Here is a 22,455-nt window from a genome sequence, read left to right on the forward strand (position 1 = left end):
AGACATAAGTAATATAATGAAAAGGTATCGATATATCTGACAGAAAAAAAATATGATTTCAAAAATCACTAAACTGTTTCCTTAAGTTACATATCCTTATTTCATATTATACTTTTTTTAAAAAAGAAGCGCAAGGTGAAAAGAGATTTTAACGACTTTTGCGATTTTTGCAATTTTATCTTAATTCTATATATATCCCATATAATGATAATCTAATACATACTAATGTCCCAACAAAATCCGAGAATGAAATTAAAAAAGCACAGAAAGTAAATAATTTCCTCAATTAAACCTCATATATCACATTATTGACGTCTTGTTTCTTAAGAGAAGAGTTTAAATCAACGTTCTCCTTTTCTTCTTCAATTCCTTCGATTACCTCGGATGGATCCATTTCCAACTCTTCACGCTCTTTTGGAGTGAAAGCATTAAAGTAGTCTTCCTTGTCACTAACACCTAGATTGCCTGGAGGAAATACTTTGCAAACAATGATATACAAAACAAATGGACAGAAGAAAGCGAATACAATGTTTCCATAGAAAAAGTTACTCAAACCAACAGGAATATTGGTGTTTTGAACACTTGCAATTAGGGCCGGGATGCCTGGAACTACTCCTGCTAGCCAGACCGAGATCGCCCTAAAATTAAAACCTTTTGTGAAATAGAATGTTCCCGAAGGAGATGTGCTATATAGATCTTGCAACGGTATAACCGATCTTCTAATAACACTGAAGTCTGCAATCAATATTGAAATGATAGGGGTCACAATAACTCCAAAAGAGCTCATGACGCTTATGAAAACAGACGAGGTATTATAGAACTTCCATGGCTGCACAACCCATGAGAGCAATGCAGTTATAATAGCACCTCTACGAATATTAATATACTTCGGGCTTATTCCTGATAAATCCATTCCACCTGCAAATCCATTAGCTAAAACATTGAAGGTGAGCTGTGAAGATGCAAATGCAAGACCAAGAAAAAAAGCCGCTGCTCTTAGTCCTGATGAGTAATTTTCATCGAGCCAGCGTAACACAATGTCGGTTGGTAACCATAACTCACTCCCATAGAGATCCTTGGTAGCTGATGCACATATGAGCCCAAAAAGTGGAACCAACGTGCCACTTGTTAAAACAGAGACAACAATTCCTAGGTACATTTTTTTCTTCGACGAAGCGAATCTTGAAAAATCGCTCTGATTTGTGACATCTGGAGATAAGGCACCATACCAGATAGTCATCGAGTAAAGCCACATCCAGCCAGTTTTTGCCTTGCTTAAAGTAACCTTCTCGTAGTAAACTGTTCCTGGACCACCATTTTTTGCTAAACAAGTTGCGAATATCGCAACAAAAGATATACCTGCGAAAAGACAAGATACATTAACGTATCGATCCATTTTTTCTGGCTTCATGAAATAGAAGAATAGTTGGATTATTTGAAAACAAAGAAAGCCAATGAAGTCTCTCGTAGTCATTGCAACACTCTCTGGGAATGTATTTTTCATGTTTAGAAAATTCTCACTAAAACTCGAAAAAGCGACAACCAATCCTAGTCCCAACCAGCTTTGAGATCCATAAAATACAATTGACAATATAATTCTAATTACTATCCCAATTCCAGAGCCATATATCCCAAAAATGATTCTCTGACATACAGTATAGCCAATGTGGTATTTTGCGCCCATTGTTGAATTTAAACAAGTATAGACGATAATAATTATGTTTCCAATTGTTAAAGCTCCCATGGTGTGCTGAATGTTCAACCCTAAAGCTAGCATTGCACTACCAGTAGACCACGTCCAAATGGTGATATTAGGCACTGCCCAATAACCAAAAAAAGACCAGAATCCCCATGTTCTCCTTGATGGCAGCATTGGTTCTAAATCCGGGTTTTCAAGAATCGAAGGCTCAACATGCCCTTCATGAGGGACCTCAAGAGCGAGTGCTAGTCTAGAAAAAATATCTCCTGTAGTCATATGATAATGCTGGGGAAATAGAGGTTAAGGGGATAGCATAATTGTTGTATCCATATATATATTTATATATGTGTCTTCATCCGTTAGAATCTTTTTATCTGCTAAAGTTCCGAAGGAAATCTTAGATAATGCTATCGACAATCTATACTGCAGATTGTCTGTAAGCAGTTTGCGAGTAGATTAGAAAAAACATAGAGATTTGCGCCTTAAAAAATTGCGCTCGCGCAAAAAAAGTTATCGTAATCTCGTTTATATGAGCAAAAAAACGTAGATCTCATAATAATATATATTACACTAATTCGAAAAGACAACACCTTACATGGAAACTGAAAAAGGAGGACTTAAATTAACCCCCAATGATAAAATTCAGTCTCCAGAACTTAAAATGATATTTTCCTTTAACACAAGAGCTAAGGGTGCTTCTTTGCTGCTCTTGTGATGGCTGCATTTTTTTTTTTCTTGAAAAGATTGGCCAATTCCAGAAATCCATGGGAGTGAAAACATAGGCACACAGGAACAGTTACTTTATAGCGCATGTTAAGTTATATCTTAGCAAAGTTAGCTACGTATTCATAGCAACTACATAATATATGATAGAGGGAAATAAATCAAGATAAACATGGCAAATAATAATTCCATAAAATTTTGCTATTAACTGTAGGCATGTGAAATAGATGCAATTAATTCAAAGAACTAAAAAGACATGATCCTACTTTCTTGGTTGAAATTTGGAGCCACGGTGAATGTTTGACAATTTTAGCATATATCTTTCTCTCCTGAACTTGCCTTTTGAAGAATCACACATACTGTAATGTGTATATGAAAAAGCCTTTGCATATGTATAGAGACTTATCTGATATTAATCTGCCGCAAATGAAAGCTTGAAATTCTTAATATTTCCTAGGAAAAAAAAATTCATTAGTACGTAACGATGTCAATATCGTCATCAATTGCATCAGACTCTTCTTTATGACAGGAGGTACTTGAATGTATTTTCCAGGCCCTGTTCATCATTTTCAATGCATGAATAGCACTTTCTGATCCGATTTGAGCGGATAACCTAAAAAGTTTCATAATTAAGAATTTTTGATCTTCATTTATGCAATTCATACCTGCAACGAACATTGGCCATTGTATGATGATCATGGAGCTCTTTATGAACAGCGGTGTGTCTTGGATCTTTTCCAAAAATGAAATTAAAGAGACTAGCTTTGAGCTCACAGCCTGTACATGAGGCGAGTCATAACTCATTTGAAAACCTTTACTGAATATCGTAATAATAGACGCCAATACGTACGATAAATGTGACGTATCCATCCAGCTAATAACATATTTCTCATTATCCAAAATCGTAATATCAAGCAACTGCCCCTTTGGAAGGTTACCATTCTGAAATTCAGAGAGTTTAACGATCCCACCTGCCTGAATGAAAGTGATTTCAGCTTGCTTATAAAATTCTGATAGAAGTCGAAGACACTGAAACGTATCAGGAATGTACCTCTCTCTTTCGTTTCTGGCTTTGTTTAATAATTTTATCAAATCCCTCAAATGGGTAACACACGAGCCATGGAACCCACATAGCAAATTAAAGCCATTGTCTTTCATAAGTCCAAGTTCTTTTAGAACTCTGATCTCATTCAGACTACCTGGGTTGAGTATTAGATCTAATTCCTCTTCAGTTTTGAGGGTTCCTCCGCGCTTCGAACTAAGGCCAGCTAAAATTTCGAGTGATATAAACCAAAACTTGCAAAATACTAACACCTTCGAATCTTTCAATTTTGAGTACCTCTCATATTTCGAGGAAGAATGCTTCAATAAAATATCCTTGGCGCCCCTTAAATGTGGTCGCCAGTCTTGATTCTTATTGGATGCGTTTGATGACGTTAAAAGCAATACAGTAAGGAGCACTGTCTCTATATTTGAAGTCAAAATACTTGGATCATTCATTTTGTGGCTCTTCAAAATAGCTGGCTCCAAAAGCTTTAGGCATCTAGAAAGGTATTTGCAAGACGCCTCTTCATCTTCTGGCAAAAGATTTTTCTTATAACACGTCTTTGCACCTTGAGCTAAAACGGCAGCTAAAAGAAAAGACTCACGAGAGGCACAATCGAGCAAAATATCTCTAGCTGGGTTGAAATAGCAATTTAAGTTTTGGTCATACGAATTAAATGGTAATATAATATTTGCAAAATCATTGAAAAATTCTTCGAGATATAACTTTTCGTGGTTCATCTTGACTTTGATGTAATCAAAAGGAATATTTCTGACTAGGACCTTCTCTTCACCATGTCGATCAAGATTTTTTGTAGGAGGAGAATCGTTGTGGGAATTCAGGGCTTCGTCTTCATTCAGAAAAAGGTCGTCAATAAAACTATCTTCTGCACTGCGGTCCTCAAAGTGCGATTTTGGCATCATATTGTTGACAATGCTATTTAAGTCTGAAGCGAGTAAGGTTAGATCTTCCTGATTAATATCTTGAAAGAGTTCGGAATCGACACTTTTGGTTGTCTCCTTCTCAACATTATGTGTGCTTTTATCGCCAAAGATCGACAGATCCTCCCTATTTGATGAAAATGATGATAGGTGACTCGAGTGATTTTTTCTACTTGAAGAATTATTTGACTTCAATGAATCAGAGGGGGACAGGTTTTGATTGGGATGATCAGAATTATAATGATTTTGAGAGACCAGTATTTGGCTATCATTCAAGAGCTTCAGGATTGAAGTAGGCGACGGGTATATCATGTTAGTGTCCTCTTGGGGTGCTACTGCGGCTTCTCGACTTCCATTGAGTGAGGAAGCAAAATTTCTCTCCATGGATTGTGATAGTCGAACATCATTGATACTATATATTTCAATACCCCCTTTCTCTTGTAACGATGCCACTTGGACTTGAGATGGTTCCATCATTTCTCTTCTAGATACTCTCATAACCTTCTCGCCAATACCAGGATATGTACATGTCTTTCGTAATCGTTCACATTGCCAACATTGAGGTTTCCCTTCATCACATTTAATTTTTCTCCTTTTGCATTCTCTACATCCGTTCTTGCTATAACAGCCTCTCTTTTTTTTCCTTTCTATATCTAAACTCGATGAGATCTTATTCATTTCAGACCTTACATCGGGTGAATCTATGAATCTTCAAAAATGTGATCAGTATTTATCTTTATGAAGAGAACTATCTAAGTCGTGTATTACATCAAATAATATGATAGCGACTGATTAACTAGAATTTTATTAGAAATGATACTGCTAATTGTAGTATCGATCCGCCCAATATTGCCATATGAAAACCAAAAGTTTTTATTTAAAATTTTACAAAGTGGAATACCAGAGAGTCGATCCCCCTATTTTAATTTTCATGAAGGTCATAGAACAAGATTATGTGACCAGGTAATATGAGGACTTTACGATTGCAAAATTAGAAACAATCGCGATACTCAAGTTTAGGAATAGGAGTTCCATTTCCTAAAAGTGTATCGTACTCAGGACCTATCTCTATCATTCCGGTTTCAGCTACATAGTTTGTCCAGTGATGCAACAAGTCCTCAAGTACTTCGCCATACTCTGCGGCAACGTTCTTGGTTTCACCCGGGTCCGTCCTAATGTTGAATAGCTCCCATTTACCAGCTCCGAAAGGCTTAGGTACGAAAAGAGCCTTGTAGTTTCCCTTTCTAATAGCTTGCTGACCGAAAAGCTCCCAACCGGTAACTGTATTCTCATCGTGCACCTCCTGGGAGTCTCCACGTAAATAGCTAACCCAGGAAGCTCCTTTAGGCTTTACCACACGCCTTGATTTATAGAGCTCTCCAGGATGTTTGACATGTGCCAATTCCAATACAGTGGGAAGAATATCCATAACGGTAATAAACGTGTTATGGATTCGGTTATTGCCATCTGTCAAAGGTTGCAAAAGAGGAGGATAATGAACAATTAAAGGACAGCGTATACCGCCTTCGGAGGCCCAAGCCTTAAACTTAAACCATGGAGCAGTGGCCGCTTGCGCCCATTGGTCATTGTAATAGACAAAAGAATCTTTTTTTCCAATATTCTCATAGGAATTGTTGTAATTATTCTTTATTGATTGAATAACGTTAGTTGCACCCAACGGCAATGCCTCATGTATCATTCCATCAGCACCGTTATCAGACATGAATAATATGAATGTGTGCTCCAACTCGTCCCTTTCTTCTAGCAGTCTGATTACTCTGCCAATATTTTCATCCAAGATTTCTACCATGGCAGCATATGTTTCCATTATTCTTTCTTCATACTTACGTTCATCATCATTTAGCTCTTGCCATCTCTTAGTCTTGTGAGTAGTCATTTTGTGAGGATCAACGCCTTCAGGTATAATTTCTTTTCTAAAAGCTTCAGCTAACCTCGAATTTCTTAACTCCTCAGGGCCCTTATTGTATTTTCCACGGTATTTCTCAACTCTAGATGCTGGAGCTTGGAAAGGCCAATGTGGAGCTGTATAGGTCAAACATCCAAAGAAAGGTCTATCACCTCTCACTTCATCATCGCTTATATAGCTAATTCCTTTGTCCGTATAAAAGTTTGTTGAGTAAAAATCCTCTGGAATCTCTTTCTCAGGATCCACCTCTCTGTCATCCTCACAAAACAAAGCTGGCAAAAATGTATTTTTTTCGTTCAAATTAGGAAAGTATTTGAAGTGACTACCTGCTCCCGGAAGTAAAGTGTAGGATTTTTCGAAACCTCTTTGAATTGGCCACTGGTCCTTTAATAAACCCAAATGCCATTTGCCAGTGATCCAAGTATAGTACCCGTTGTCCTTCAAAATCTCTGGTAATGGAGCTACTCGGTCATTTAAATAACCCTCATAGCCTGGTTTACCATTTAATTTTTCAAATACCAAGGGATTACCTCTTATAAATTCAGCCATCTGTCCAACACCAGCAATGTGATTATCTGTACCTGAAAACAACATTGATCTAGTTGGAGAACAAGCTGGAGCCGTGTGGAAATCAGTAAATCTAGCTCCTGTACCATTTTTGTTCCACCCAAGACTCAATCGATCCAAGTTCGGGGTTTTGATCTCACTACCGAATGACCCTAAATCAGTAAAGCCTAAGTCATCTGCGACTATGATTAAAAAATTAGGACGTTTATCTTTCTGTGTCATGCTGAAGATAATATAATGTTAAAATAATGCAATTGGAGGTTACATTAATATGTTTTATATAATAGACCTTTGTGAGCCAGATATAATATCTAATTATGAACGCTTCATAATTATTGCAAAATTTGACGATTTCGAGAGCCACATTTATGCAACGAACGAGCGAGCGCAAATAGGCATCAGGGGAAAATGATTTTCACAAGACAGTATTCAACAAAAGATAAAATAGCAGCCACATTTTTTTAAAAAACAAAGTTCAAGCCAATGAAAACAGTTAAAACTTATTAAAGCCACTAGCAAAGAGCTAAGAAAAAACTGGACTTTAGTTATTTGAAAGCGGGAACGGTATCTACTATTTCAGGTTCCTTTTGTGAAAGGAAGCACATCTAGAAGTTAACTTTTAGCTGAGAAAATAGAGAGCCATGGGGCTTATTGATACCAATAGAAGAAAATGTTCAACGTAAATCTTTTAGTCAGGTCAGATAGCCCAACTCAAAGAAGTATACTTACAAATTGAAAAATAATTCTTAAAAGCACTATTTAGTAGGCTTTTTTTTATTTTTTTTATAAAATAAAAGCGTAGAATCTTGTACAGTGAGCCAGGCAATTTTCAGTCTTCAATATTGCCTAAGAAACATGAAAATAGAGGCAAAAAAATGGATAGTTTGTGGACGCTTTTATCTTCTGCAGTGTTCCATACTAACCGATAGCTGTCACATTTATTTCTATTCAAATATATTTCATTAATATCATATGCGGGATAGTTATATATGTCATGAGGAGAGCCTTGCGGGATGTACGCACGCTTCTTCTCTGAAGATTTCACTTTTTAATTTCAGTAATTTATAATATTCTTAAAATAATCAATTTGAAGAAGTGTCGTTTCGGTCAAGAAACCTTGAAATCCCTAGTTGAGTCATGGAAAATATAGGATCATCCAGTAGGAAAAAGAATCAAAATAAGAATTGTCAGGATTAGCTCCAAGAGGACGCTTCCTTTTCAATTCAGATGATTCTTCACCAGGAACTTGAACCAGTTAACCACTGTCAATAGAAGCAGCGCTAGGCAATTTTGAACATTCGATTGCGCATACATCTAAATTGAGGAGTCCAAGAGTTTTCCTTTAATACGCCAGTGCATAAAAACGATATATACAATTCGAGACTTTGATACCTACACAGCACCAACGTCATTTCCTCTTATGCTTCTTTGTAGCCTTTATGTTAGTCTCAGCTCTCTTTAATTGAACTGGATGTTGACCAATATACTTTCCATTCATTTCTTTAAATGCTTTGAAATAATCATCAGAGCTTTCAAAAGCTACAAAACCATATCCTTTATTCTTGCCAGTCTTCTTGTCGATAGGAACTTTAACTTTAGATATTGTTTGGTACTTTTTGAATGAGTTAAATAATAAGCTATCATTTGCATCATCACCAAGGTTCCCTACGAAGAGCCTAAAATGCTTGGGATTCCACTCCAAAAGGGAAGAATCTTCCCAGGATTTACTACCAGAAGTCCTCTTTACGGTTTTAGATTCATCATTGTGAACTTGGTGGATGTTAGTCGACGAAATTTGTGTTGGCAGTGCAGCTACTGTTCCAGATATTACACTATGTAAGTAACTCACGGGCTTCCTACCCCCGGCAACACGTCTATCAGAAGACTTTGAGGAATGATGAGGCTTGTGTATACCGTTGTTGGATGACTTCCTTTCGCTACCCTTCATATACTTTATCCGATGACTTCTCTCCTCAGTCACACAACCGAAGTCGAACTTTATGTTCGATGAGATGCAATTTTTAATCTCGATGTAAAATAATGAATATATAATTACCTTAGGGAACAGGGTACTCTTTAAAGAGCAAATGTTTATTCTTTCAGAATTATCAGATTTAGTTCGTATCCCTCCTAGTACGTTCAATCTTCCGACAAGAGAATCGATAATAAATGAATTAAGCAAGAAATACTCCAATAAGGTAGTAAATGATTTGGGCCTTGCAATATCAATATGGGACGTATTAGAAATAAAGGAGGGTTTACTCAAACCAGGTGATGGCGCTGCTTACGTGGAAACACGGTTTAGGTGTGTAATATGGAAGCCTTTCGTTGGAGAAGTTCTAATTGGATGGGTTTCAGATTGTACTCCTGAGGGTATAAAGGTCAAGTTAGACTTTTTCGACGAGATATTCGTCCCAAAGAACTATTTATTCGAGAACTGTGTCTTTAGAGAGGCAGAAAAGGCATGGGTATGGCAGCCTGACGAGGAAGCAGAATTATTCATTGATATAAACGAAAAGATTAGATTCAGAGTAGAGGAGGAGATATTTGTCAATATTAAACCAAAGGCAAATGAAGAAGATGAAGATAATTCCGAAAGACCTCCTTCCTATGCATTGTTAGCATCGTGCCAAACAGATGGAATGGGATGTGTTACTTGGTGGGAATAAGTTAAGACCGCTGCATTACATAAATATAAAAGATACTATAATAATAATTTCTATTTCTTATGTATATAAATTAACATAAAAAATTAGTTATATTGCATATATTGACTGGTGGAACTAAATTTCAAGTTGCCCTTAATGACTTTATCTACAGCCTTCAAAAAATCTTTCTCATTTGCAACTTTCCTTCTAGCTCTTATAGCAAACATACCTGCTTCAGTACAGACAGATCTCAATTCTGCTCCGGTTGCATTTGGGCATAACCTGGAAATCAATTCCCATCTGATGTCTTTCTCGCAGCTCATTGTCTTAGAATGGATTCTAAAGATATTAGCTCTTCCTTCCAAATCAGGTAACGAGAATTCAACCTTACGATCAATTCTCCCTGGTCTCAATAGCGCAGGATCCAAAGTGTTGGGTCTATTTGTAGCAAACATAACTTTGATATTTCCTCTTGGATCAAAACCATCTAATTGCGTAATCAACTCCAACATTGTTCTTTGAACTTCGTTATCGCCGCCAGCCCCATCGTCAAATCTTGCACCGCCAATTGCGTCAACTTCATCAAAAAATATAATACAAGCCTTTTTGGTTCGGGCCATTTCAAACAACTCTCTCACCATTCTAGCACCTTCACCAACATATTTTTGTACTAATTCTGACCCAATTACCCTGATAAAAGTTGCATCCGTTCTATTTGCTACAGCTCTCGCACATAATGTTTTACCGGTTCCTGGTGGCCCATAAAGTAATATTCCTTTAGGTGGATCAATACCCAACTTCACAAACCTCTCTGGGGACAACAATGGTAATTCGACCACTTCTCTCAATTTTTCAATTTGTTCTTTACAACCTCCGACATCACTATATGTAATATCTGGTTTCTCTTCAACAGTCATCATAGAAACCGAAGGATCAATACGAGGAGGTAATGGCAATTGAATTTCATACTTTTGCCTGTCGACACCAACCCTCATACCCTCTTCAATATCGGTCGGTGAAACTCTTTCACCTAATGCTACCACAAACTTCGCAATTTGCTTTATATTAATCACATATTTTGATTTATTATCAGCATTTTGAAGTGCACCAGCTACAGGGTTGGGATTCGTTGCTTCTATGATCTTAGTACACCGAGCAACTTGTAATGGCTGTTCTTCTGACATTCTTTGCTTGTCTCCCATAACATCCCACAAATGTGGAGGCGCCAATCCAGTGTCACTCTCTTTAATCCCAATGCTTTCCTTTATTCGCTCTTCAATGTCTTTCAAGTCTTTTTCTATGTGCTTCAAAGACGACGCATATGGTGCAGCTCCATAAGTCTTCAAAACATGAATATCGCCTTCACTTAAAGGGACTATTTTTTCTTGAGACTTATCATCCTCTTCATCTGGAGCCACATACTTATCCCAATCTGCTTTCGGTGGCATATTAAATTCTATGTTCAAATGTCAAAACAGTATATTGAGAGTAGAACAAACGCTAGTCAAATCAGTGGCGATAGTGAATTTTGCCCTCATTGAAATACAAAAATGGGTACACACACTACTATTTAATCACTACAAGACTTAGAAGCTGACGGGTGCTACAAAACGTGAGGATATAGTTAGATATTCATAAGTTTATGAACGCATGCTGAGCTTAAAATATGAACAGTTTTCGAGAATTTAGAGTATTCTTCTCATGTGGTTTCTCAAGTTCGATATTTCTCTTGATAATGCAGATTTCTCTTCCGCACTAGTTTCAGAAATATTAACAGCAGAGCATGACTTATTTAGATCTTCAAGTAAATCAGAACTCTCTATGACTCTTTCTTGAAAACCCCGGGATCTAGATTGAGCATATCTCATAATATTAACAATTAGTTGTAAGTTTCCATAGCATTCGCCAAATTTTAAGGTCAACTCAACTGAATTTTGCTCAGAAGAACATACTGTTATGATACCATCTAAGGAATCAAGATTGAAAAGGATAACATTGAATAATTTCTTGTACCAGTACAAATTATTCAATGATATTTCTATGTTTGTCTTTGAATTGTCATTAAGAAGCAACGTAAAAGAATTAGAAAGAAATTGAAGGGTGAATTGAAACGATTCAGTCGAGGATAATTGATCTAATTCAATAAGGAGATAAAAATAGTCCATGTTGATAAACGTGATGTGATCCTTCAAGAAAACAGTTTGGGATATCGTTTTCTGAATTACCGAACTCGTTTCAATGCGCCAATTTTCGATTTTTCTTGAGTATTCTTTTAATTGCTCACTCTTTATCTCATCACTTAATGAAGTGACAGTAAACTTGAGGGTTAATAGAGAGCTTTGAAGTTGAGAAAACTTCACTATTTGATTGATAATGCCGATTTCTTCACCTTCGTAAAAGACTGATGATAGCACTGGACTTAAGCCGATGAACGAATCATTAGGAAGCTGACTCGGCCTGCCTAGCAAAAGACTCAATTCCTTATCTTGGATATAAGTTGACCAAAAGATTCTCTCTTTTATTACTGTAGAACTGTTTTTGAAAAGATCCAATTTGATAACAAGACGATCCAAAATTCCTACCAAACTCCAACATAGACTTTCATTTGAAACATTCAAGCTGTATATAGTGAGTAAAAGTAGTATTTTCATATTTTCCAAGTCATCTTCTGTCGTACTATTTATATTATAATTCAAGACTTCAAGGCTCGCTCTGATGACCTTCTCACTAAAATACGAATCAAAGAGTCGATTTTCCTTTCCGGAATCATAAATCAAACAGCCAATACTCATTATCAAATAAACTTCCAATGTTATGATCGCCTCATTTTTAAAATCAATCTTTTTGAATTCTTCCAAGAACAACTTTTTGTTAATAAATGGATATCGATGCTCATAGTTTGAAAAATAATTAGAGATAAAAATCATTGGTAATTCTTCGTCTTCTATAGGTTTCATTGTCATAAATTCTTCTTTTGGGTTATTCATAGAAGTCAGTTCCGTTGATTTCAATGCAAGAAGTTCTATAGATTGTTCTCCAGAAACCTTTGTTCTATTAATCCTCACGTTTTCTTCATTCATATCCTTTAAAAGCATTGAGCTTATGGACACCGGTTTGTGATAAGAAGTATCCATTTTCACATCTTTGCCGATATTCAGTACAGGTGAATTAGTCTTGGTGACTCCTTGAGACCCTTGCTCTTGTAACTGAGCAAGCTTCTGGTCACGCTTCGTTCTTTTATTGTTTCTTTCGACATAATCACAAACAGAGCCCGATTTCAAACAATTCAAGCATCTGGGATAGGATCGTGAGCATTTCTTCTTTAAACGATAACATCGTACGCAATTATTTGGGTGGTGTGTACTCGGTGACTCGACAGAGTTCTTCTGAGGCAAGACTTCAACATACGATTCGACTGATGTCTTTTCATTTCTCCCTTTCTGAGATAAAGACGGAGTACCTGAGGGGCTCCGGGGATTACTAGCAGATGTGCCTAGTCTGAATTTGCTAGTAACAGTTCCATTGCCCATCAGCTTCCTATAGTACACATCCATGATATCAAGTTTCAAATGAACTTAAAAAATGAAATAATAACAGAAATGCAGACAGCTAGGATCAAGCAACACTGTAGTTATTTAGTTGTTTGAATGGATCAACGTTCTCCTTCAAGAAAAAAAAAATTTAAAACAAAACCCAAGATACTTGGCTTTGACCTTGTTCTTGATAATCTTATACTATCTGAAGGATACTTATTCTAGAAGCAATACAACTATAATGATCTATATTGAATCTTCAGAGACGAATAGTTGTATTCTTGATGTGGCCGCCCTGCTCGGTATGAATAAGGCAAACTTTGCGGTCTTTACTTTATTGAATCCAATGAAAAAGCGGACTGTAGCCTATTTAGGAAGGCACGTGATTATGTTATCTATATACAGCAATTTAGACTTCTAGCAAATATGAGTATGTCACTTCAAAATACTGGATCCTTGAAAAGCTCCCTAGTAAATTAAGACAACTGCCAGCTCTAAAGAGAAAGGAGAGAACTATGAAACTAAGTGAGTTGAGCGTTTGATTCAGCTAGTTTTTGAGCTTCAATGGATTCTCTTAACTTAGAAAACTCTTCTACAGCTTTTGCTCTAAGGTCATCGAGGAGGATAGTTTGTTGCCTCGGATCAAAAGGAGGAAGCGTTTCGTGCAAAACCAAATCTGGTCTCCAGTGTTCGTCATCTCCTTTTCTCCATAAATTTTCCCAGTGCAAAATTGTATTCTCCAATTCAAACTCTTCTATAACATGTGACAAGTCGGCAACGGCCTCCTGAGAATACGTTGGTCGGTATTGTCCTGAATACCATGTATTACCTTCATCATTCTTTTTTCTCATCAGTTTAGCATCCTTCTGCTTAATTGTATCCCTAACTTTACGTAATTGTACTAATCCATTGTAAGCAGCTACAGCATACTCATAAGAGCTGAAATTAGCCACACACATAATTCTCCAAAGATCATTTCTTCGGCTAGGTTTCCTGTTCTCCCAATTAGGTCTCAAAAATTGCATATCAATTTGATCTTGATGATATGCTGGTACCTGAGAATATAATACTTGGCCACTGAATAGATTTTTGAATAAAAAAACTTGTGGTGCCATATTTAAACTGATCAAATCTTTTTCAGTCTTCTCGCCTTTGGCTATTCTAGCACCAAGGATCTTTCTAGCTTTGAGTTGCTCAAGAAGATGCTTGCGCATCTTCTTTTCAGCTCTCATACGCATTATTGGCATTTTTGAAGAAGGTGATGAAACTTGTTTACTTTCAAGAGTGAGCTAAAATTGCCCTGCTAACATCCATGCTTGAAAAATTTATGGTTCATTATTTTTAAAACGGACACAAAAACCAAAACCACTGGGCTCAGGCATGCGATCCATCACCTGATTAAACATCAATACTTATCGACAGTGGAACAGAAAAATCTCATATATTATTAGCACCTTTGATGAGGATAGCATGTTAAGACTAGGAATCACACGAAATGACGAATTTTCTTAAAATTCTCTTTGGTACCATGCCTTTCATTGTATCCTTTATCTCACTATTCGCTTGGACATATACCTGTATTTTCGATCATAAATTAATACATTCGTATTCTAGTCAGATGGATGTCAGGATTGCTCATATCAACGATTATATCAATAAAGAGTTCAATAAAAAGTATGGTACTCATTTAGTTGAAGCGATTCTCGAAGATGAGAAAGAAGACTATGGGTATCATGAAAGAGCTCCCCGAGGATTACAGGATTCGGAATGTAAGAAGACTATAGTTGTGAAATTTATATTCAGTTTCTCAATATCATTGAGTATTCAATTAATAATTTTGATGATGTGTGAGCTCACGGAATTCGCTTACGAAGAGTCTAGACTATTGATGTTTCAAATCACGATTGACTTGCTAATTTTTTTCATTACATTTATCCAGCCGTACATAATTATAAGCGCGTTGATAAATCATGATTTATATCCTACACAAAGGATGCAAATTGTGATAACATCGGCCTTTTTCATCTTGTGGCTCTATGTTTTGCATAAATTTGGTGACCTATCAAAATCATTCATACCAAATCCAGTTACTATTAATCCGAGATCATTGATCGAAATCAAGGTTAACGAGATATCTATTTCTGGCATAACAACATTAGCAATATTGTCTGGAATTGGTTCTACTTCGACACCTTATCGGCTTTTTGGTTTTACAAACGCGATAAGTAACATAATAAGCGGTAAAAGAAATAAGTATAAATCGAAAGAAATTAGCGAGTTAGACATCAATAATAACATACAATCATTAAACCATACAAATTCACTTTTATCAAAGAGGATTAGGGAGCTAAATAAACTCCAGTCAATTAATAGTGGTACTGTCTACAATCACCTGAACCCATCTTATGACAGTGTTCTTTACAAGAACGCCGGATCAAATAGACAAAAAGTGGACAGTTTACTTCATAAAGTGCAGTCATTTGCAAGTTTCTCTGGATTCTCTAAATCTAATGTTGAAGAAAAAGAGCTTGAAGAAGAAATCAAGTCTTTAAAGTTAGTGCTACAAGGCGTTTTCGATGATCTATTGAAGAATCTAAGTCGTTTTGATACAAACATGAAGCGAATATCAAATTCAAACAAAATTAGGAACATTATTACAAATAATTTCAATATATTATTTGGACTATATTGTATCTACAGGGTAGTGAACGTGTTATTTATCAAAATGCTATTAGGGTTAGTAAAAAGCAAAGCACCACACCTGAGCCAAGGTGTTGATAATGAAGATCCCGCAAGTGCTTCTTCTCCTACTAAGGATGCATTGGCGGTTACTTTATCAAAAATTGTCATGTCTTTTTTCACAGTCCCGTTTTCTGAGACCCAATTGATCAATCAAATAAGCTTCATACTCTCTGGAAGTTTATTTCTCTGCTCATTTTCAAACGTTCAGACTACTTTGAAGTCTTATGGCCGGTTTTTTCCCTCTTTGACGAAAATGCCGCTGTTTGCAAAGAACTGGTTAAAGCACGTTGCTATTTCTGAGCTTTTAAGTATCTATGTGATTTCTACAGCATTGCTAATTAGGACAAATTTGCCCTCTAACTTATCGCAGCAAATATCTAAAATTTTGTCTCTTTCAGGAAGTTCTAATTCCAATTCGGAAATCGCAATCCAAGAAGTTGCATTTATTGACAAATGGTTCGATAAGGTCTTTGCACTTGCATCTCTTTGCACTTTGATTCTGTTGACTTTAAGGGACTTCATGTCATCGAACAAGGACAATGATATAGATGAAGAGAGTCTTATCGAAGATAATCCTGCTTTCTATAAGACCGCATAAGCAAGGCTCCTACGCGCTCTGCTCCGCTCTCTAGAAGCGATCATGCTTCTCGAAATATTTTTCATTCGGAGCTCTACCGAGTTTAAACATATGGAAATCTTAAGACCCTGTTCACATGCCGATCAGCATGATACCCCGCGAAAAATTAAAAAGATATAAACGAGGCTCGAATTTGCATCCTTTGACTTTTTAATACTTTATAGATATTTAACAGCATGTCAGTTGTAACATTAAATAAAGAATCTCATAGCAATCCAGCTAAATTCAGAATAAAGTATAATGATGCTAAGGAAGTTTTGATAGATGAAATACAGAAAAAGAAACCGAGTACAGATTTACCTACTCTTAAAAGCACTTCTAACGTAGCAATAATTGGCGGTGGGTTTGCTGGTTTAGCGACAGCCATGACTTGTTTGAAGGACATTAAGGAAGAGGACTTTGTCATTTTCGAAAGGCACGATAACTTTGGTGGTACTTGGTATGCAAATACATACCCGGGATGTGCATCAGATATTCCTGCGGTATGGTATTCATTTTTTGATGAACTCAATAGTTCGTGGTCCGAATTACAACCTCCTCAGTATGAAATGGAGGCTTACATTTTAAAAGTTGTGGAGAAACACAAATTAAGGGACCACGGCAGATTTCAAATCTCAATCAATAAAAGCGAATATGATGATAAGAATGGAACATGGAAATTAACGGGCGTGCATGTGAAGACAGGTCAACGTATCGAGCATACGTGTAAGGTTCTTGTTCTGTGTAGAGGCGGGTTAGTTCACCCTCGCCACCTCAATTCACCTGGCCTTGACAAGTTCGAAGGAACATATATGCACTCTGCAGTTTGGAATCATGACGTTTCGTTCAAAGGAAAAGATGTTGTTGTTGTAGGAAATGGATGCTCGGCGAATCAAGTTATTCCATCTTTACTTGAAAGCTATGAGCCTAATTCGATTACTCAAATATTTAGATCGAAGCATTACATTATGCCACCAATTCCCAAAATCATTTATTACTTTTATAAACTATTATCGTTTTCTCGATTGGGACTTATTATTTGCAGCTTTCTTATAGCAGCGGTAGCAGAGTCCAGATTTCCTTTGTACAAAGGAGAAAGCTTTGGCGCTAGAGCCATTAGATGGATCAACACCAAAGAATCTACTAGGTACATGAAATCGAAGTGTCCCAAGCAATATCAAAGCATGCTTATGCCTGATTATAAAATCGGTTGCAAAAGGTTGGTTTTTGACAAAAAATATGTACCGTCTCTTCATGATCCTAGGTTGCATCTCAGCAACGAGCTAATAGATCACATCCAAAAGAACTACGTGGTTTTAAAAAATGGTCAAAGGATCAAAGCTGATATCATCGTAGCATGCACTGGTTATGACCTTGAAAAGCATATAGCGAATGATGTCGTCATAGGAAGAAATGGTACCGACGTGGTTAATATGTGGAACAAGGAAGGTGCAACTGCCTATGAGACTGTACTTATAAAAGATTGCCCCAATCTTTTTGTCATTGGTGGCCCTAATTCCGCCAGTGGACATTCTTCAGTTGTCTTAGCAATAGAGAATGGATGTACTTTCTTTGGTAAGGTTGCTTCAAAAGTCCTTTCGGGCCAGTACAAATCGATATCAGTGAAGCCAGAAATATACTACGAATGGTTCCGCAATACTCAAGCAGAATTAAAGAAGTCTGTTTTTGGAACAGAATTTGGGGGATGCGTTCCTTGGTACTCTTCGAAGGGTGTCAATTCAACAGCATATCCTTATTCTCAGATTACTTACTGGTGGAGGATGAGTCACCCCAAATGGAAAGATTTGCAGGTAGAACCGAACTCAAAATCAAACTGAGAAAATATTAGCTTACAGTAAATAACACTTTATAGAGTTATTATATAGTATACATATATTAATTAGTTTATCTTGAAAATTTTTCTGAGAATGTAAGTGGTGCTTAATGACGTATTCTCTAATCATTGCTAGTGATTGAAGACTCATTCACTTGACAGACATATGATGTGGATCAAAAGTAGATGCTCGAGGGTTTAAGAGAAAAAGCTACAATACGTATTTTTCCATATTTTGAATTCAAGCAAATATCAGGACTAGGCAGATATCGATAATGAGAATTAAAGAAAAAGTATGAAGCTGGCTAGCAGAGTTCTTTTCCCTCGCTGCTTTGAAGTCAGAACATTATGTAAGTCCTAAAAGCTTTATGACAGTTCTCAAGAAGTCGATGGAGCATATAAGAGAACCTAAATAGGGATAATTGAATATCAAGAGAAATTTGGCAAATATAGTTGCAACTATATTATTGATATGCAGTAGAACTTAAAAAATATTGTCGTGTACTTCCCGCTTACGGAAACCATTTTTTTTTCGATGAAACTGACTCACTACACCCTCTTCATATTTAATCAAGTTTCATAGATCTCTTGAGACGTATTATAAAAAGATCGCAACGATACTTTCAAATATTGTAAAGAGGAATAGATCTCTTATTTTAGCTGCCAATATGTCTACAAGGTCTGCTGTTCCATTTTCTAGGGATGCATTAGAGCAGGTCTTAAAAAGAAGATTCTTTTTTGCACCAGCTTTTGATATATACGGTGGTGTATCTGGATTATATGATTATGGTCCACCAGGATGTGCTTTGCAAGCAAATATAGTTGATACATGGAGGAAACATTTTATTTTGGAAGAAGACATGTTAGAGGTAGACTGCACAATGCTTACTCCACACGAGGTCTTAAAGACATCGGGCCATGTTGATAAGTTTGCGGATTGGATGTGCAGGGACTTGAAAACGGGTGAAATATTTAGAGCTGATCACTTGGTGGAAGAGGTATTGGAGTCGAGGTTAAAAGGAGACAAGGCAGCAAGAGGTCAGTCAGTCGAGGAAAAAGAGGATGAAGAAAAGAAGAAGAGAAAAAAAAAGGTTAAGGAGATAAAAACTGTTAAGTTGGATGATGTAGTCGTTAAGGAGTATGAAAATATTTTAGCACAAATTGATGGTTTCTCAGGGCCACAATTAGGAGAATTGATGAAAAAATATGATATCACTAATCCAGCAACTGGGGGTCCTTTGGAACCACCCGTGGAGTTTAATTTGATGTTTGAGACTGCTATTGGGCCTTCCGGTCAATTAAAGGGATACTTGAGGCCAGAGACTGCTCAGGGCCAGTTTCTCAATTTTTCTAAGTTGTTGGACTTCAACAACGAGAAAATGCCATTCGCCTCCGCTTCAATCGGTAAATCATTTAGGAATGAAATTTCTCCCAGAGCTGGCTTATTAAGAGTACGTGAGTTCTTGATGGCTGAAATTGAGCACTACGTTGATCCTGAAGACAAGACACACTCTAAATTCGACGATATTAAGGACATCAAGTTGAAATTCTTACCTAAAAACGTTCAAGAATCGGGTTCTAACGAATTGGTTGAAATGACAGTGGGTGAAGCTGTTAGAACGGGAATGGTCGACAATGAAACTTTAGGTTACTTTATCGCTAGGATTTACTTATTCCTTGTAAAAATCGGTGTGGATTCGAACAGATTGAGGTTCAGGCAACATTTGGCAAACGAAATGGCACATTATGCTGCTGACTGTTGGGATGCCGAATTGCAAACATCATATGGTTGGATTGAATGTGTCGGTTGTGCCGACAGATCCGCTTATGACTTGTCTGTCCATTCTGCTAAAACTAATGAAAAATTAGTTGTTAGGCAGGCTTTGGATGAACCCAGGACAGTAGAGAAGTATGAGGTCAACATTGCTAAAAAGAAATTTGGCCCAAGGTTCAGAAAGGATGCTGGCGCCGTCGAGAAATGGTTATTAAGCAGAACTCAATGCGAATTAGAAGATTTAGCCTCCGAGTTGAACAATAAAGGAAAAATAGCGTTCAAAGTCGAATCAATGACAGAAAAGGTTGAGTTGGATACTGAGTTTGTGACTATCGAAAAGGTCAAAAGAACGGAACACATACGCGAATTCACACCTAATGTGATTGAACCATCTTTTGGTATTGGGCGTATACTCTATTCCATTTTCGAACATCAGTTTTGGTCAAGACCAGAAGACAAAGATAGATCAGTCTTATCTCTTCCACCTCTTGTCGCTCCAACGAAGGTATTGTTAGTTCCATTATCCTCTAATGCAGAATTGCAGCCAATTGTTAAGAAAGTTTCTTCCTTATTAAGAAAAGAACAAATTCCTTTTAAAGTGGATGACTCTTCCGCTTCTATTGGTAAAAGGTATTCTAGAAATGATGAACTAGGAACACCATTTGGTATCACCATCGATTTTGATTCTATTAATGATCATTCTGTCACTTTGAGAGAGAGAGACTCTACAAAGCAAGTGCGTGGGTCTGTTGATGAAGTTATCAAATCTATTAAGCTCCTTATCGGCGACACCGTTACATGGTCTGAAGGAACTTCAAGCCTCACTCCATTCGAGTCTCAAAGTTCATGATTTCTAACCTATAATCCATCATATCTTTTATACATATCAAATATACACTGCTAATACAACATTCAAGTAGTTTTTCTTTTGTCCTTTCCTTTGTTTATTCTTCTAGTTTGATCAGTATGACTACTTTACGATCTCCTTTTATTTTTAAGCAAAAATTTAAAGTTGGAGCTATATGTCCAAATATAATAATCATGATGGTAAATTTCTTATTCGATGAACTTTTTATTAGTATATATGCAACGGTGTTTGTTATGATTTGTCTTGAAAAATCAAACATTGAAATCTGTGGAGAAGCATCTTTCTTGTGTGTAAAAGCAGCAGGTGGTACGTTTGTCAACACAATTGCATAATATAATGGAGCTGTAAGACAGAAGACATACAATGATAGTAGGGATATCTGATATACAGTGTCCATTTTTGCAGAATCTAGCATTATACACTTGAAGAAGAAGCAATGCAGGTTACATTTTAAAAATATTGGTGTTGCAAAAACGCTCCATTGAGGCTTTTTATAAAGGACCGCCTAATTTTTTTGTTTGTGAGACAACAGTCAGGTGACTGTTGCAAAAAGCTATTACACATTAGATGACTATATAAAATGTAGAAGAACCAGAAGGTTCAATAGCTAGAGAAAGTAGTTAAGTATAACGTGCTTAGTAGTACCACCAGGTATTCACGTAGTGATTCTATATAAGTACACTTAGCTCATAATTGGTAGCGTTGCAAACAAAACAATACTATAACTAGTATGGAAACTGATCAGATTTTAGCGGAAGTGAATAGGCTAAGTTACGATGGTAACGGCATCGAAGATGCCATACGCTTTATTAGGACTCACGAGAGAGTCTATAATGGGTTGAAGTCGTTTGGAAATAGTAACTGGAGTAAGGCCTACGTAAATATATTCTTGGGTGGTCTTGTAAAACAAGCGGCAGACTGGAAAAACGACAAGTTTTTGACAGTGATGGTCGCAACGACAGAAGAATGGTTTAAGTTTTTTAGGGATGAATTCATTCCCCTGACGTATGATAGGACTCTCTATAAAAGATTACAGAGTCTTAAAGAAAACGGAAAGACCAGGAACTACTGTGATAAATTCAGACAAATAGAGTATCTTATTGAAGATAAACAAGACTGGTACCTAGACAAGCTTTTTGAAGAAGGTCTAAGTACAAACTCTCGTGATCTGTGTATCACTCGGGGAGTTCAAACGAGGTCTGAATGTATAGAGTTCCTAAAGAAGCTTAGAAACCGGGAAGACATACCGGCACCAGTAGAAAGAATTGCAGAGAACAGAGGAACTAAGAGGAAAAGTTCGTTCGCAAATGCATACAAAGAAAGATCTGATAGTATTAAGTGTTACGGCTGTGGCAATAGTGGCCACTACAAGAGGAATTGTCCGGAAAGAAGGCAATGGGAACACTAAAGTCCGCAAGAGACGTTAAACTACGAACAGTGCCCATATATGAACCAGACCCAGTGAAAGAAGGGAAGTCACCCAAAAATGAAGGTTTGAGATGGTTCGACGAGTTTGAGGAGCTTAATGGGAAAGTTAC

At 36.8% G+C, this 22,455-nt stretch overlaps 13 protein-coding genes across 13 annotated transcripts; 5 read left to right on the plus strand and 8 right to left on the minus strand.

The window, feature by feature from the left end:
- Positions 1-286: 286 nt before the first annotated feature.
- On the minus strand, positions 287-1,975 carry PRCAT00004346001 (nucleobase cation symporter-1 family protein; the record flags this gene model as incomplete). The annotated part of the gene is made up of 1 exon (XM_062954335.1): positions 287-1,975. The coding sequence occupies one exon, from the start codon at positions 1,973-1,975 to the stop codon at positions 287-289; it is 1,689 nt and encodes a 562-aa protein (XP_062811048.1).
- A 918-nt stretch (positions 1,976-2,893) lies between these two features.
- On the minus strand, positions 2,894-5,086 carry PRCAT00004347001 (Zn(II)2Cys6 transcription factor; the record flags this gene model as incomplete). The annotated part of the gene is made up of 1 exon (XM_062954336.1): positions 2,894-5,086. The coding sequence occupies one exon, from the start codon at positions 5,084-5,086 to the stop codon at positions 2,894-2,896; it is 2,193 nt and encodes a 730-aa protein (XP_062811049.1).
- A 313-nt stretch (positions 5,087-5,399) lies between these two features.
- Positions 5,400-7,124, minus strand: PRCAT00004348001 (uncharacterized protein; the record flags this gene model as incomplete). The annotated part of the gene is made up of 1 exon (XM_062954337.1): positions 5,400-7,124. The coding sequence occupies one exon, from the start codon at positions 7,122-7,124 to the stop codon at positions 5,400-5,402; it is 1,725 nt and encodes a 574-aa protein (XP_062811050.1).
- Positions 7,125-8,310: 1,186 nt separating this feature from the next.
- PRCAT00004349001 (uncharacterized protein) lies at positions 8,311-8,850 on the minus strand (the record flags this gene model as incomplete). The annotated part of the gene is made up of 1 exon (XM_062954338.1): positions 8,311-8,850. One exon carries the CDS (start codon positions 8,848-8,850, stop codon positions 8,311-8,313), a length of 540 nt encoding a protein of 179 aa, XP_062811051.1.
- Positions 8,851-8,989: 139 nt separating this feature from the next.
- On the plus strand, positions 8,990-9,571 carry PRCAT00004350001 (DNA-directed RNA polymerase III subunit; the record flags this gene model as incomplete). The annotated part of the gene is made up of 1 exon (XM_062954339.1): positions 8,990-9,571. The coding sequence occupies one exon, from the start codon at positions 8,990-8,992 to the stop codon at positions 9,569-9,571; it is 582 nt and encodes a 193-aa protein (XP_062811052.1).
- An 83-nt stretch (positions 9,572-9,654) lies between these two features.
- On the minus strand, positions 9,655-10,998 carry RPT1 (proteasome regulatory particle base subunit; the record flags this gene model as incomplete). Its single annotated transcript, XM_062954340.1, has 1 exon — positions 9,655-10,998. The coding sequence occupies one exon, from the start codon at positions 10,996-10,998 to the stop codon at positions 9,655-9,657; it is 1,344 nt and encodes a 447-aa protein (XP_062811053.1).
- Positions 10,999-11,235: 237 nt separating this feature from the next.
- PRCAT00004352001 (uncharacterized protein) lies at positions 11,236-13,104 on the minus strand (the record flags this gene model as incomplete). Its single annotated transcript, XM_062954341.1, has 1 exon — positions 11,236-13,104. One exon carries the CDS (start codon positions 13,102-13,104, stop codon positions 11,236-11,238), a length of 1,869 nt encoding a protein of 622 aa, XP_062811054.1.
- A 500-nt stretch (positions 13,105-13,604) lies between these two features.
- On the minus strand, positions 13,605-14,330 carry PRCAT00004353001 (mitochondrial 54S ribosomal protein mL67; the record flags this gene model as incomplete). Its single annotated transcript, XM_062954342.1, has 1 exon — positions 13,605-14,330. The coding sequence occupies one exon, from the start codon at positions 14,328-14,330 to the stop codon at positions 13,605-13,607; it is 726 nt and encodes a 241-aa protein (XP_062811055.1).
- Positions 14,331-14,578: 248 nt separating this feature from the next.
- On the plus strand, positions 14,579-16,423 carry PRCAT00004354001 (uncharacterized protein; the record flags this gene model as incomplete). Its single annotated transcript, XM_062954345.1, has 1 exon — positions 14,579-16,423. The coding sequence occupies one exon, from the start codon at positions 14,579-14,581 to the stop codon at positions 16,421-16,423; it is 1,845 nt and encodes a 614-aa protein (XP_062811056.1).
- Positions 16,424-16,638: 215 nt separating this feature from the next.
- On the plus strand, positions 16,639-18,279 carry PRCAT00004355001 (flavin-containing monooxygenase; the record flags this gene model as incomplete). Its single annotated transcript, XM_062954346.1, has 1 exon — positions 16,639-18,279. The coding sequence occupies one exon, from the start codon at positions 16,639-16,641 to the stop codon at positions 18,277-18,279; it is 1,641 nt and encodes a 546-aa protein (XP_062811057.1).
- A 664-nt stretch (positions 18,280-18,943) lies between these two features.
- Positions 18,944-20,899, plus strand: GRS1 (glycine--tRNA ligase; the record flags this gene model as incomplete). Its single annotated transcript, XM_062954347.1, has 1 exon — positions 18,944-20,899. One exon carries the CDS (start codon positions 18,944-18,946, stop codon positions 20,897-20,899), a length of 1,956 nt encoding a protein of 651 aa, XP_062811058.1.
- Positions 20,900-20,993: 94 nt separating this feature from the next.
- PRCAT00004357001 (uncharacterized protein) lies at positions 20,994-21,332 on the minus strand (the record flags this gene model as incomplete). Its single annotated transcript, XM_062954348.1, has 1 exon — positions 20,994-21,332. One exon carries the CDS (start codon positions 21,330-21,332, stop codon positions 20,994-20,996), a length of 339 nt encoding a protein of 112 aa, XP_062811059.1.
- Positions 21,333-21,647: 315 nt separating this feature from the next.
- PRCAT00004358001 (zinc finger CCHC domain-containing protein) lies at positions 21,648-22,325 on the plus strand (the record flags this gene model as incomplete). The annotated part of the gene is made up of 1 exon (XM_062954349.1): positions 21,648-22,325. The coding sequence occupies one exon, from the start codon at positions 21,648-21,650 to the stop codon at positions 22,323-22,325; it is 678 nt and encodes a 225-aa protein (XP_062811060.1).
- Between the last annotated feature and the right edge of the window lie 130 nt (positions 22,326-22,455).

This window comes from Priceomyces carsonii, assembly GCF_900007245.1.
Source record: "Priceomyces carsonii strain CBS4050 genome assembly, scaffold: Debaryomyces_carsonii_scaffold_5, whole genome shotgun sequence".
Lineage (NCBI taxonomy): Eukaryota > Fungi > Ascomycota > Pichiomycetes > Serinales > Debaryomycetaceae > Priceomyces > Priceomyces carsonii.